The sequence below is a fragment of the Anas platyrhynchos genome, chromosome 1 (genome assembly GCF_047663525.1).
Source record: "Anas platyrhynchos isolate ZD024472 breed Pekin duck chromosome 1, IASCAAS_PekinDuck_T2T, whole genome shotgun sequence".
NCBI classification, from domain to species: Eukaryota; Metazoa; Chordata; class Aves; order Anseriformes; family Anatidae; genus Anas; species Anas platyrhynchos.
Window position 1 is genome coordinate 207,058,325 of NC_092587.1, and position 13,190 is coordinate 207,071,514.

Here is a 13,190-nt window from a genome sequence, read left to right on the forward strand (position 1 = left end):
CTGCCAAAAGGAGTAGAAGTTAAAAATAAAATAATAATAATAGCAACAAATACATTAAAGAATTAAAAAAAAAATAATTAAAAAAATAGTTTGTGAGTTTGCTTTTTACCAGCTACTAAAAACCTGTGCCCTTCTGGCCCTAGGAATCCTTGGGATATGGAAGAGAAACTCCTGCTTCATCATCTCAGAAGCTTTATCCACATCAGTTCAGGTCTGGAATGGAAAATGAGCATGTGTCTAATCCTCTTACAGAAGAGAATTTGGGCTGAAAGGGCACTGAACAGAGGTGGGAGGAGAGAGGGTAGAAAAAAAAGGAAAGATGAGGCAGAGCAGCCAAGATAAGTCATTCTGGAGTTTCAAACCTTCATTTCTCCGAAGTTACCAAGGGGATCGATCAAAAATCTCTTCATATATAAATCATATTTCTCAAACATCAGATTTTGCTGGTGATACAGGAAAAAAAGTTGTGGTCCTGTTTCCAGCCAGCCCTTGCACAACCTGGCAGCAAAGCCAGCCTGCTCCCTCCAGACTCACCCACGGCACTTGCTGGGGGCCCCATCGCTTCCAGCCCTCTCCTATGGGCTGGGCAGTCTGAAAACGATCCCCCTTGATTTACAGACAGATATTCTCTGCCATAATGTCTCTGTGCCAAAAATTCAGTGTACAAAACTAGCAGAAACAGCTTCTGCAGGAGCACAGAGCCATCAGGTAGCTCGGGTGTTCCCGTGCTGTTGCTTAGAGAGAACAACATCTTTATTTACCACTCAAAAGCAATAAGCATCTTTTGCAAAATAAGAACGAGTACTTCACCATTCATCCTCGTTTCAAGTTGTGTGGGAAAACACAACAAATATGCCACAGGGATGGCTGAATTTTGTTAAGATTATATTCAAATCTTGACAGCTGTGAGACCTGTCTGCTGAAATGCTCTGTTATGCTGACGCTCCTGACAGAGAATTCCCTCCGGAGGCATAAAATCGTGCTTCACTATATATAAAACCCCAGCAGGGGCAGCATAGAGTCACTTTAAGAGTATTTTTGGCTTATGCCAAAAGATAATTTTTTTCCTGCTCCTGTTATAGTGGTGAGTGTGGGCATCATAACAGATAAAAATAATTATACCTGATAATCCTCTGCTGATAGTCCTCTGGTAAACTGCTCCGTAGACTGACACAAACGTTGGATAAGGATTCCATAAAAGGCTCTGGTGTTTGATTAGTTTCGTATATCTTCAAGCACAAATTTGTAGGAGTTTATTACAAGTATACAGGCAATATGTCACAGCTGTTAGCAGGAATATCCCATGTAGAGAAAACACAAATGCTTCTCTCATAAGCATAAAACCCACCACCACCACATTTTTCATTGCAGTGACTCTATTAATTATCCTAACATGGATATTTGACTAATTCTTTCCCTTAACACCTGAAAAAACTGCACATGAGATGTATTATGAGCTAAATAAGAAGCTTTATCTTCCATCCACCCATGTGCAAACCTGTGTGACCTTTTTTCACAGTGGGTCTGCGGGAGAGCAGCTCCAGGAGAGGTGACATCTTCTGATGGCTGAGGAAGAGCAGAGATTGCAACCTCTGTTCAGAACTGTTTTCTGATTTATATAGTTTAACATTATTTCCTAATCCCTTTTCCAACCAATTTTAACATTCCTCTCATGCAATCTATTCAGTTGTTAATCTGTGCTGTCATTGTGGAAATTCCCTCACTTTCTGTCCAAAGCACCATGGTGTGCCCATTCATCAAAGGTCTGCAGCGCTGTCTCAGGTTTGAGGGAAGCTGCTATGATAGAGGAGAACGATCCATCAACCTGCTAGTGAGGACGAGAAGAATTTCCCATCAATTCAGTGCTGCATGGTGTAATTCTTAGGGATTCGGGGGTTTTCCATCACTTTTAAAACAAGACTTGTACCAAATCTGGGCTGTGCAGATTGCTGTTCCTGTGGTCCTAGGAGGCTCATGTAGATTAAGCTATGCCCTGCATGGCTCAGCTCCTCCTTACCTGCTCCCTCACCTTCCTGGGGTCAGCAGCACTCTTTGCCATGTCCCTGGAGGGGCTGATGGCTGACAGCCCTCTGCCCCCACTGACCCACCTCCCATGCGTTCATCCCACCATGACCTGGCTGCCCTCCACAGAGCACTCAGCAGCATTGATGCTTGTCTTGTCCGTCCTGCACAGTTTTGGGAAAGAGGTACCCTCATCTTTCACACCGTGATGGGCAACACCTACATCCTCCGCCCACTCCTCGTGAATCCTGTCCTTTACAGCATCTGGACAAAGCAGATTTGCAAAGGCACCTTCAGCTCATTTCTTTATGGAACCCTTCAAAGCAATCCAGAGGTGAGTAAAGGGAAGCAAGCATCCTGCACACTCCAAGTGCAGAACCCCAGGACAATGCAAGTGGGGAGGGTCTCTGGCGGTCTCTGGTCCAGTCCCTGGGCCAGTTCAGGGCTCAGACCAGGGTGGTGCAGAGCCCACGCTGCCACAGAGGCACGTTATTTTCTGCACAGAAATCTGCAGGTCAAGTGCAGAGGAGAAGCCTGCTGAATCCAGGTGATGGTAAGTCATGCCTTTGAGAGATAATGACCCAAACCAACCATATCCTCCCTGCTAACTCCAGAAATGTCTATCACAGCCATGACTCAGCTGTGTTAGCATCTGTGAACAACTCTGGGTATCAGCCCCTGTATTCAAGGAGTTTCCAGTCTTGGTTTAAGGCAAGATGTAGGAGTGAGATAAACAGAGCCCTGGACACTTTTATTTTTTTTTTCCCCACTTTGGTTAACAAAATAGCTTGTGAAAATTGATCTTTTCACCCACATCCCAATGAGCAAACCACCTAGCCTGACCCACAGTCCAGCTCCAGTGGATGGGGGAAGGAGCACCAGGCAAAGCCTGGGCACCCTTTATGCAGTGGGTTTTGTTTGCAGGGTGCTGGTGGGGACTGAACTCCCTCCGTCTGGAGAGGGGACTGGGAGCCCCTGGGAATGAATGCCTTGTGCCTTGGCATTACAAATCCCCCGTGGGGGACCAGTGTCTCCTGCGGGGCCAGACAACATGAGCCTCCCAGCAGTCTGAGTCCAGTGGTTTCCACACTTGCATTGCACCATCTGCTCTGCAGGGAGGTGGCAAATTCCAGGCAGGGGGAGCAGGCAAGGCAGCACCAGTACCCTAAAAAGGGGACAGCAGGTGCTGAACAGCCACAGCTCGGCTGGGAGCTGTGGGCTCCGTGTGGCTTCACCTCATTTCCCATGAACCTGGTGTCGGGAGCACAGGCACGGATTCCTTGCAATCCCCAGATATTCCTGCAGCCCTCACTGACACACTGCCAGTGCCAGGGCCCCTTGCCAGCAGTGGGTTTTCCCCTCCCAGCCCATGTGCACTGTCAGGGTGCGCACATCAGGGCGCATTCCAGAGTTATGGAAACGCGTCCGCAGCAGCCCTGAGCTGCACGAAGCACACCCCTGCGGCAGCCGTGCGTTTGGCAGCCCTCCCAGCACAGACAGGCAGACTGCAGACATTTGAGGTGTTTATTGGGGGTTACAGCCAGCTGGCACCCAGGGGTGCTGGGTGCGGCGGGGTCCTTCCCCGGCCGGTGCCGGCAGGCTCAGTGGTACTTGCGGGCCAGCGCGTGAGCCACGACGCTGACCAGCTTTTGCCAGGCAAACTGGCAAGCGGGGGTGAAATCCCTGGCGAAGTGGGCGGCCAGGACGATGATCAGGATGTCTCCGAGGAGCTGGAGGAGAAAGTGGAGGACAGGCAGGGTTAGCACTGCTTGAATCGCAGCGGGCCATGGAGCATCCCCACACCAGCCCAGGGGTCTCTTCTCCCCGAGGCTGAAGCCCCCCTGCAAGGACAGCCGCTGCTGCACGCCCCCCTTCCCACCCTGAACAGCCTCTGGGCTGTGTGGTGTGGCTCAGTGCCTGCTCCCTGGGGCTGCAGGGACAAAATTCTGTCTTTCCACAGAAAGCCCTGGGTTTGGAGAAAGAAATTGCTTCATTCTAAAAAGAAAAGGGAGGTGGGTGGGGAAAAAGCCCTGAAACTGTTTTCCTCCTGCCTTGGGGTGCTAAAGCAGCTTGGCCTGACACCCACCCTGCCAAGTGCTGCTTGTATTTTTTTTTCTTTACATGTAAATGAATAAATTAATCTATTTTTACTTATAAGTGTTAGGGGAGGAGAGAGTGCCCATCCCAATCAGAGCCCGTGCTGGACAAGCCAGAGATCTGCTCTATTACTTTAGGGCAGATTAGCTGCATATCTTTCTATAGGACCTACGATTTCCTTAAACACTCTGTTCAGCATCTCTCCACCTCTAATTCCACCACCTATGCTGCACCTTCCTTTGGGTTTGTTTTTTTTATATCCTCAGCCCAAGTGCTTCCTTTAGGTTACAATCTCTCAATCCTTTCTCCTCCCCATTCCTGCACTGACACAAAAAATGGGACTATTTAGCCCGAAAGTCACCCAGTGTCTTGCAAGCAGTTCCACACGTGTTGTCTTGCTTGGACACTACGCGGGGACTCTGCCTCCACCAGCCACAGAACATAACCCAGGCAGCACTGCGGGGAGCAATTCCCCCCAGCCTTGAACCAAAGCACTACGCAGGGAAGGGCTCAGGCTGCAAACACATCTCACCCTGAAGTTCTCGGGGTCCACGTGCAGCTTCTCACAGTGCAGCTCGGACAGCTTGGCGTAGGTGTTCTTGATGTTGTCCAGGTTCTTCACGGCTTCCCCAAAGGAACTGAGCACCTTCCTGCCATGGGCACGGACCTTGGGGTTACCGATGATGGCAGTGGGGCTGGACAGGTTCCCAAAGGAAGAGAAGAACCTCTGGGTCCAGGGGTAGACGATCAGCAGCCTGCAGAGAGAACGGGAGACATGAGCACACACACACCCCGTTAGCATTCCCCACATGCCTGCAGCAGTTTCTCCATGCAGATGCAGCCGAGCCGATGCCCGGGAGCTGAACCTACCTGGCCAGAGCCTCAGCTCCACATTCCTCCACATTGACCTTGCTCCAGATGCTGGTGATGAGCTGCTTCTCCTCGGCTGACCAGTGCACCATGGTGTCGGGTGGAGGGTAGCGTGTGGCTGCAGGAGGACACGGACCTTGTAGCGGAGCTGCAGACCCCTGGGGGCTTTTATCCACTGCCGGCAGCCCCTCCCCGCCCCACGCTGTGGGGCCATTGGCTGGGGATGGGTGGGGGTCCACGCTGGAGGGGAGCAGGAGGGGACAGCCGGGGTGTGGCACACGGAGAAGGGGCCTCGGGTTATCCCCAGTGCAAGGGCTTTGTCCCTTCCCCCCCCTGCTGTCAGGTCACCGGTTCCCATCCCAGATCTGGGCCCTTTTGCAGAAAAAGGGCTGCACAAGTCGCTGCGCAGGAATCCATCTCCATTTAAAACATGTGCATGGGACTCATGGGGCATGAACCTTGTGCCTTGGCTTTGCCAGTACTGGCCTCTGTCCTGCCTTAGTTTTCATCAGCCAAGCAATGAATGCCCCTGCCAAAACGCAGCCAGTGTCAGAGCAGCCCCCCAGCAGGAGCAGGGATGCCTGCACTGCAGGACTCCAGGCCCTGCACACCACCAGGAGGGCTGGAGCTGCTCGGAGGGCTCGGGGGGTGCTGGGGCTTTGCAGCTGAAATCTGCTTTTACCCCACTGTCCTCCTCCTGCAGCAGAACTCGACCTTTCAGTTTTAGCTTTCCTGTTGGAGCTGGTAGAAGCTCACCCCCGTGCTCTCCCCTCGGTTGTGACCAGCCAGGTGCTATGTGGCAGTGCAGGGAGCAGAGATCAAACAGGATCATTATTTTCAGCCGAGTTCTGCTTTGGTTCTCACCCATAAAGGTCAGGTGAAATGTTCTCTGAACACCAGGTTTGCCAACAAAGGATCTGCTGCAGGTTCAAAAGGCGACAAAAGCTCAGCTCAGGGATGCCCAGCCAGGGGATTTCCCTTTGGATCCTGCCCTGATGAGGCTGGTGTGACCCCCCTGAGCACAAGGGGTGATGCACCCTCCCCAGGAGCAATGCCCCTCCACTGGGGGGCTCTCCTGCTTTACTTTCTGGGCAAAACCCCCAAAACCAGAGTCTGTGTTGAAAGTACAGGGTCTGTGAGCCTGGTCCCAAGGCACCTGGAACAATTTGCCCCCTTTTTGCTGTTTTTCATGGGATGTGGATTGTGCTAAGGGATCTGTCTGGTGGGGGCACCAGGACCAGGGAGTGAAGCCACTGGTGGGCACCGTCCCTGTGCTGCCGTGTGGCTGCATGCAGGGATGGGGACCCCAGGTAGGGGACCCCAGCAGCAGGAGGTGCCCCCCTCTGCTCTCCTGCAGTGTCCAGCCTGGGGCCCCAGTGGCTCATGTCCAGCCCCAGACACCGCGTTTGCCAGGCAGGAGGAGACCTACTTGTGGAAACAACTCAGTCATTTCTTCCTGGAGTCTGTGAAGAATCGTGTTTATATGAACGTCTGTGAAAATCTACCATGACATCTATGAAAAAAAATCACAAGAGTGTGTTGTTTTTCTTTTGTTTGTTTGTTCGTTTGTTTTTGTGTCACCTGAACAAGGCACACACCCTTTGCCTCCCCAGACACCCTGCAAGGAAGTTAGCACTTTTTGACTAAATACAAGAATCTCCCCATGCTCTCAGTGTAAGCCCTGGCACCAGCAACAACACTCCCCTTTGTCAGAGCAGTGTGCATGAGAAGGGGATTTATGGGTCACCGAGGGCTTTAAAGCCCACCGGGTCAGGGGCAGGAGAGGGGGATGCCCACAGACACGGATGAAGCAGTGAGGAAGCAGGGCACAGTGCAGACGGGGTGTCAGAGATGCAGGGATATACAGCTATGGGTTCTTTATCCCCTTTTAAAAGCAATCGCGTCCTTTCAGCTAGTGGATGCTTTTGCTGCCTCCTGCTCAGCTCCAGCAGGACGGACAGTGCTTCCCGTGCAAAGAACAATCTCTACCCTGGAGTCCTGCTCTGCGCACGCTTAAACACTCAAACAGCTTTGCACATACAAGGCATCGATTGATTTTCACTAACAGAAAATTATTAATAGTCACCGCTATCCACTATTAGCAGGATTCTCCACCCTCAGCCCCCACCCGCACGGCAGAATGGGCAGCATGGGGGGAAAAAGAAGTGCATAAACAAGGTCTGGACAGGTCTTGATAGCAAAATGTTTATCTCAAACCTGTCCCCACCCAGCTGGCTGCTAGGCCAGTATGAGTCAGCTCATTTCTGGTAGGCTTTATGCCAGAAATGGGCTGGGGAGGATTAAAGTCTTCATTTTGTTTATCCTCCCTAAAAAAATACGGTTCCTCTGCATTCCCCTGGGCTCGTGAGAAACCCCCCTGGTTTCACAGTGAACTACAGACATCTCCCCCAGTGCAACCTCCCCAGCGGACAAGCCCAGGCCAGCAGGGCTGTGCCCACCCAGAACACAGGTTTCTAAGTCTGATTTCCAGAGGCAGACCCCACAAAACCACCCAGAAGACCACCGAGAGCCAAGGGAGCCAGCACGTCCCGACACCCAAGCCCTGCCCTGCCCGAGCCCCCAGCCCCGTCCTGCGGGTGCCCAGCCCCCAGCCCCCAGCCCCTCCAGCCACCCAGGGACACACAGACAGAGGGGCCTTCACAGGATGAGCTTTATTGGGCTGTTACAAGCTGACGGCTCCAGAGCATTTCCACGGGTGCATGACATGAGCTGGAGGATGTTCTGGGAGCGTTGCTGCCAGCGCTTTAGTGGTACTTGCGGGCCAGAGCGTGGGCCACCACGCGGACCAGCTTCTGCCAGGCAGCCTGGCATTCAGGAGTGAAATCCTTGGTGAAGTGGGCGGCCAGGACGATGATGAGGATGTCACCCAGGAGCTGTGGGAACATGAGCACCCCTGGTTAACAGTGCCCGGGAGACTGCCGATCCCCGCACCAACACTTGCACCAGCCCCAGGGAAACCTACAGGCGTTTGTAGGCTTAAAAATCTCCCCGCAAACTGCAGCTCTTTTAAAGATGTACCTAAAACTCATTAATCCTCTTGTTCAGTCTAAATCACAAAATGTACAACACACGAAATGCACCAGCCCCTGTTAAGTCTGGGCCACTAACTCCAAAGCTTTTCATCTCAACCACTGATCCCAGGCCATATTTCTTTCCCTTGCTACTGGTATGGGATGAGTAACCAAAAATTCTCCAACAATTCTGTTGATAAATTTTTTCTCCCTTCTCTCTTCATTTGGGAGTTCTCCCGAGCAGGAGGCAGAGCCGAGCGTCTGCTGAGCAGCAGGGAGCTGGCACGTGCAAAGCACCCTGGCACCAAGGGCAAGCTCCCACTGGCATGGGGGGATCCCAGCCAGCCCCAGTGACAAGTGCTGGGTCTCCTACCCCACTGGGAGACTCTCATCTGCAGAGATGCGGGAACAAAACTTCTCTCTCCCTCTATGCCCCACTCCTCTTTGGCTGTTGGCATCTAGCCACTGTCTCTTGCTCATCACTCCTCTCTCCTTTCTCCTCCACGCCAGGTTTCACTCTTGCTCCTTTGCTTTCCCCTGAGCTCAGACCTCTTCCTGCTCCAACAACTGCTTTCACTTTACGCTCCCCCTCCCTTTCCGCACTGCAGCCACCTCCTCACCGCTTTTCCTGCCCCCTCGTATCCTTGCTTTCACCCTCCCTATGGCCCCTTCAGCCCCTTTGATCCTTTCTCCCCAAGCTCCATGTGGATCCCTTCCCTGCCTCTCCTCCCGGTTCTGCCCCTCGCCTCGACCACCAGCTTCTCTTCCTCCAGCACTGGCATATCTACATGGAGTCCCCACCTGTGGGACTGGGGACATGGCTTGGGGGCACGGGGAGAAACTCCCCACGGAGATGCATGGGGATGGGTGCCCTGGCCAGGAGTGTGGCTCACCCTGAAGTTCTCGGGGTCCACGTGCAGCTTGTCGCAGTGCAGCTCGGACAGCTGGGCGAAGGTGTTCTTGATGTTGTCCAGGTTCTTCACGGCATCTCCGAAGGAGGTGAGCACTTTCTTGCCATGGGCGCGGACCATGGGGTTGCCAAGGATGGCGGTGGGGCTGGACAGGTTGCCGAAGGAGGCAAAGAACCTCTGGGTCCAGGGGTAGACGATCAGCAGCCTGCAGAGAGAAAGGGGGAGAAGCACACACACCCCATTAATGCTCCCTCCTGTGACTGCAGCGGTTTCTCCATGCAGGTGCAGCTGAGCCGATGCCCGGGAGCCGAACCTACCTGGCCAGGGCCTCAGCACCACAGTCGGCCACATTGACCTTGCCCCAGAGGCCGGTGATGAGCTGCTTCTCCTCGGCTGTCCAGTGCACCATGGTGTCGGGCGGAGGGTAGCGTGTGGCTGCAGGTACGGAGGAGGTCTCGGCTCTTGCTCCCGCGGGGATCGCACGCTGGCGAGCGGCTGTCCCGACCCCACTTTTATACGCTCCGCAGGGCCCCTCCTCTTCCCCCTGCACCCCTCCATTGGCTGGGTCCCGGGAGGGGCCCCCCCAGACCTGGCACCCCAAGGGAGGGGACGCGGTGTCAGGGTGGGGCCCCAGGGCACAGTGCCCAGATCTGCCACCACCCTGCCCCCCGTCTTTGATTTCCAGTGCTGCAGCTCCCTGCAGGAGGGCAGCATTTATCTCCACGCAAAGTCTGAGCTCAGCACCGTGCGAGTCCCCCCGAAGCCCTGGGAGGAAGGTGTGTGCCAGGCTCGGTGTCCCTTGGATGGTGCAACCACAGCGGTGTGTGCCACGGCAAGGCAGAAGAGCAGGACCTGGGGCTGCTGGGTCCTGGCTCTGAAGGCACCAGCTCTGTGCAAGCAGTTTGTCCTCTTCTTGCAGGGCCTAATATCCTTGGGTTCTCCTTGTTCTTTTCTATCTGTTCTTAGCAATCAGCTATTTAACGTTTTGCTAGCATTAGGGTAGCAATAAGGGAATCACGGGCAGTTGGTTGCAGAAGCTCCTGCCTCAAAGAGCCTTCTAGCAGAGGCCAAATACGGCAGCGTGGAAGGGAAGGGCTGTAACGCAGTGCCCAGGAGCTGCCTGCACAATGTTGGCTCGCAGAGGTGGCCCTGGGTGAGGTGAGGGAGATTGGGTGTACTGGTGGCAGTGCAGATCTGCAGGGGTAACCCCATGAGTTCTGGGAGAGGCAGTGGGGTCCTGGACCTGGAGCTGGAGGAGGTGGGATGGGGGCAGGATCTGGGGCTGGACCTCATCCAGCCAGAGCTGGCAGCTCAAAGGAACACCAGCTGGCCCAGGGTGGCTGCATGACCATGGAGCAATGCCTTTGTGTTGGCCATGGGCAACGTCTGCCACTGTTAGCTGCTGCACCAGTTCAGCTCCGTATGCTTGCTTTGGAAGGTGCTTGGTCAAAGGACCCTGCTCCAGACACCCCCCAGCCCTCCATGCTGAGAAGTGCAATGTTTTCAGCAAACCTGCTCCACAGCCATGCCTGCTGCCTTCTCTCTGATAAAGGGGTGGGAGGGTGCAGGCAGAGGAGTTCACTGCACTGAAACCACAGACGTGTCCCTGAGCCGCTCGCAGTGCTGTGGGGATGCTGTGAGTCTCACCACCAGGCTGAAAGGGGGACAGGAGAGCAACGAGGGACATGACCCTCTGCATGGCACGGAGACTTCAGGGAACTTTCTTTCGCTCGTGAAAATTTACATGCAGTGGCCATTGAAACCAAGTACTCTGTCCTTCCTGTACATGAAATTAGCACTTTTGTCATAGTTTTTGCCATAATAGATATTTGTAAATGTTACAGTCTACCTTTAGTAATCCGAGGATGATAATAATTTAAACAAGGACCAAAAAAATAATATGCTTTCTTCTGTGAAAGAAGCTACAAGCAGACCTAATCTCACTGGCATTTCTCCCATTGCACATTTTTGTGCAAAGATTTGTTGCACTTTATCTGTGAAAGGCTTAAAACGTGAAACCCAGTGCTGTTGCCTGATGTCTCAATAAACCACCAGCTTTATTGTATGTGTTTAGTAGTGTCTTTATGTGTTCTAGTCTAGAATGTTTTCCTGGGTTCTCCAGCTTAGACAAGTCTCACTAGCATGAATTCATAGGAACAAGGCATGGCTTGTGGTACCCCATGTGTGTGAGCATCTCATTCCTGTTCCCAGCACCCCGCCGTGGTTCCCCCTCCCATTCCCACAGAGAGGCAGACGCCGTGTGATGAAGCAGTTGGTGTTTATTTGGCAGTTACAGACCAGCAGCCCCAGAGGATGCTTCCCCGTGATCTGGGAGCATCTCCTGGTGCGAATGGTTGCAGGAAGCTCAGTGGTACTCGTGAGCCAGAGCATGGGCCACCACACGGACCATCTTCTGCCAGGCAGACTGGCAGGCTGGGGTGAAATCCTTGCCGAAGTGTGAAGCCAGGACGATGATGAGGATGTCACCCAGGAGCTGGCGGTGGAGGGAGGAGAAGCTGTCAGCCCGGGGTTCTGCCCCACCGCCCGCCCAGCACTCAGGACACACCACCTGGGCTGCGGCAGTGGTCACAATGCACCGATCGAGGATCCATCACAAAGCAAGGAGCTGATTTATCACAGCCCCATGCAGAGCACCATGCCCACATCTCCGGCCCTGACCAGGATGCCCGAGTGTGCTGAATCCCCCTCCCCAGACACCTTCCCTACACCTGCTGTGCTAGTGTCCTTGCTCTGGCTGGGCTTATCCTCTCCTTTCACTTCCCTCCCTCTCCTTGCTTTGCCTTGGCTCAGATCCCTTCCTTCTGCTGAAATGGCTGTGTTTATTTTCTGTCTTGGAGTAGCTATTCCCTCGTGCCCAGGCTTGTCTCTTTCCTTCAATCCTGCCTCAGTTTCTTCTTTTCTGGTCTCTGGGTGCTCCAAGCTCATGTTGCTTCCTCCCTGCTCACTCCGCAGCCTGCACGTATTTGGCTGCATTTCATGCCCATGCACCTCACCTGCTTGGGTCCCTCCTCTCTCATATCTCAGCCCCAGAACTCCTGCATGTTATCCTCAAATATGCCTGTGCACTACCCTCCACTGCCCCTTCCCTCAGCAGGTGCCTATGTTCAGGCAGCCCCAGGGATTTGCTTCTGGCTCTCACTGGCTGCCAGACCCCCAGAGCCCTCTCCAGGGGACAGAAACTGAGTCCTTCCACTGAGGCTGGGGTCCGAGCGCAGCTCACCCTGAAGTTCTCGGGGTCCACGTGCAGCTTGTCACAGTGAAGTTTGCTCAGCTGAGCAAAACACTTCTTGATGTTGTCCAGGTTCTTCACAGCTTCCCCGAAGGAGGTGAGCACTTTCTTGCCATGGGCGCGGACCATGGGGTTGCCAGTGATGGCAGTGGGGCTGGACAGGTTCCCGAAGGAAGAGAAGAACCTCTGGGTCCAGGGGTAGACGATCAGCAGCCTGCAGAGAGAAGGGGGAAGACGATCACACACAGACACTGTTAATGTTCCCTCCTGGTACCTGGGCTGATGACTGGGAGCCGAACCTACCTGGCCAGGGCCTCGGCACCACAGTCGGCCACATTGACCTTGCCCCAGAGGCCGGTGATGAGATGCTTCTCCTCGGCTGTCCAGTGCACCATGGTGCTGAGCAAAAGGGCTTGCTTGAGGCTTCTCTAAACAATTACTAGGAAGTGGAGTCGAAGTTTGCTCCAGGGATTTTTATACACTAGTAACAGCTTGTCCTAATCTCAGTTGACATTGCCATTGGTTAGGGCTGGGGAGGGAGCTGGGCTGCGCTAAGAAAGATAGCAATTTTGGATCCTGTCCAGGGGGAAAAGAGGCCCTTTCCCCCCTCTGCCTTTGAGTGGACAAGCTGCATCTCGCACCCATGAGCTTGTAGATGCAGCCCTGAGCGCAGGTGGAGCTCCTCACGGCCATGGGCTACCAGTGCTGCAGCAGGAGCCGTAGACCTGAAGGTGCAGAGGAGATCCAACGGGACAGGCAGCGACATTCAAAGAGCTTTCAGTCTCTGTCTTGGCCTTGCTTTCAGACTCCTGATGGTGCACTGTGCTGCTGGAATCCATCCTGAACGGCTCGAGGCATCATCAGCCCCTGCTTGAAGGATCGGAGGCTTTCTGGGAAATGGTAGCACAATGATGACTCCCAAATGTAGGCCTTGTGCTTTAAAGGCAATATCCTCCTTTCTTCTCAGTCCTAACAAAGAGCTTCACAGCTGTTGTCCATTGCTTTTAC

The 13,190-nt window shown here is 53.7% G+C and overlaps 3 protein-coding genes across 3 annotated transcripts; all 3 read right to left on the bottom strand.

Annotated features, from left to right (window-relative positions):
• Positions 1 to 3,532: 3,532 nt before the first annotated feature.
• LOC101798290 (hemoglobin subunit epsilon) lies at positions 3,533 to 5,208 on the bottom strand. The gene is made up of 3 exons (XM_005031166.6): positions 4,990 to 5,208; positions 4,652 to 4,874; positions 3,533 to 3,752 (listed from the first exon to the last, which is right to left on the bottom strand). The coding sequence occupies exons 1-3, from the start codon at positions 5,079 to 5,081 to the stop codon at positions 3,624 to 3,626; spliced, it is 444 nt and encodes a 147-aa protein (XP_005031223.5). The 5' UTR covers positions 5,082 to 5,208; the 3' UTR covers positions 3,533 to 3,623.
• A 2,434-nt stretch (positions 5,209 to 7,642) lies between these two features.
• LOC113839608 (hemoglobin subunit beta) lies at positions 7,643 to 9,439 on the bottom strand. Its single transcript, XM_027465594.3, has 3 exons — positions 9,250 to 9,439; positions 8,915 to 9,137; positions 7,643 to 7,883 (listed from the first exon to the last, which is right to left on the bottom strand). The coding sequence occupies exons 1-3, from the start codon at positions 9,339 to 9,341 to the stop codon at positions 7,755 to 7,757; spliced, it is 444 nt and encodes a 147-aa protein (XP_027321395.1). The 5' UTR covers positions 9,342 to 9,439; the 3' UTR covers positions 7,643 to 7,754.
• Positions 9,440 to 11,193: 1,754 nt separating this feature from the next.
• LOC113844783 (hemoglobin subunit beta-like) lies at positions 11,194 to 12,664 on the bottom strand. The gene is made up of 3 exons (XM_027465608.3): positions 12,486 to 12,664; positions 12,174 to 12,396; positions 11,194 to 11,426 (listed from the first exon to the last, which is right to left on the bottom strand). The coding sequence occupies exons 1-3, from the start codon at positions 12,575 to 12,577 to the stop codon at positions 11,298 to 11,300; spliced, it is 444 nt and encodes a 147-aa protein (XP_027321409.2). The 5' UTR covers positions 12,578 to 12,664; the 3' UTR covers positions 11,194 to 11,297.
• Between the last annotated feature and the right edge of the window lie 526 nt (positions 12,665 to 13,190).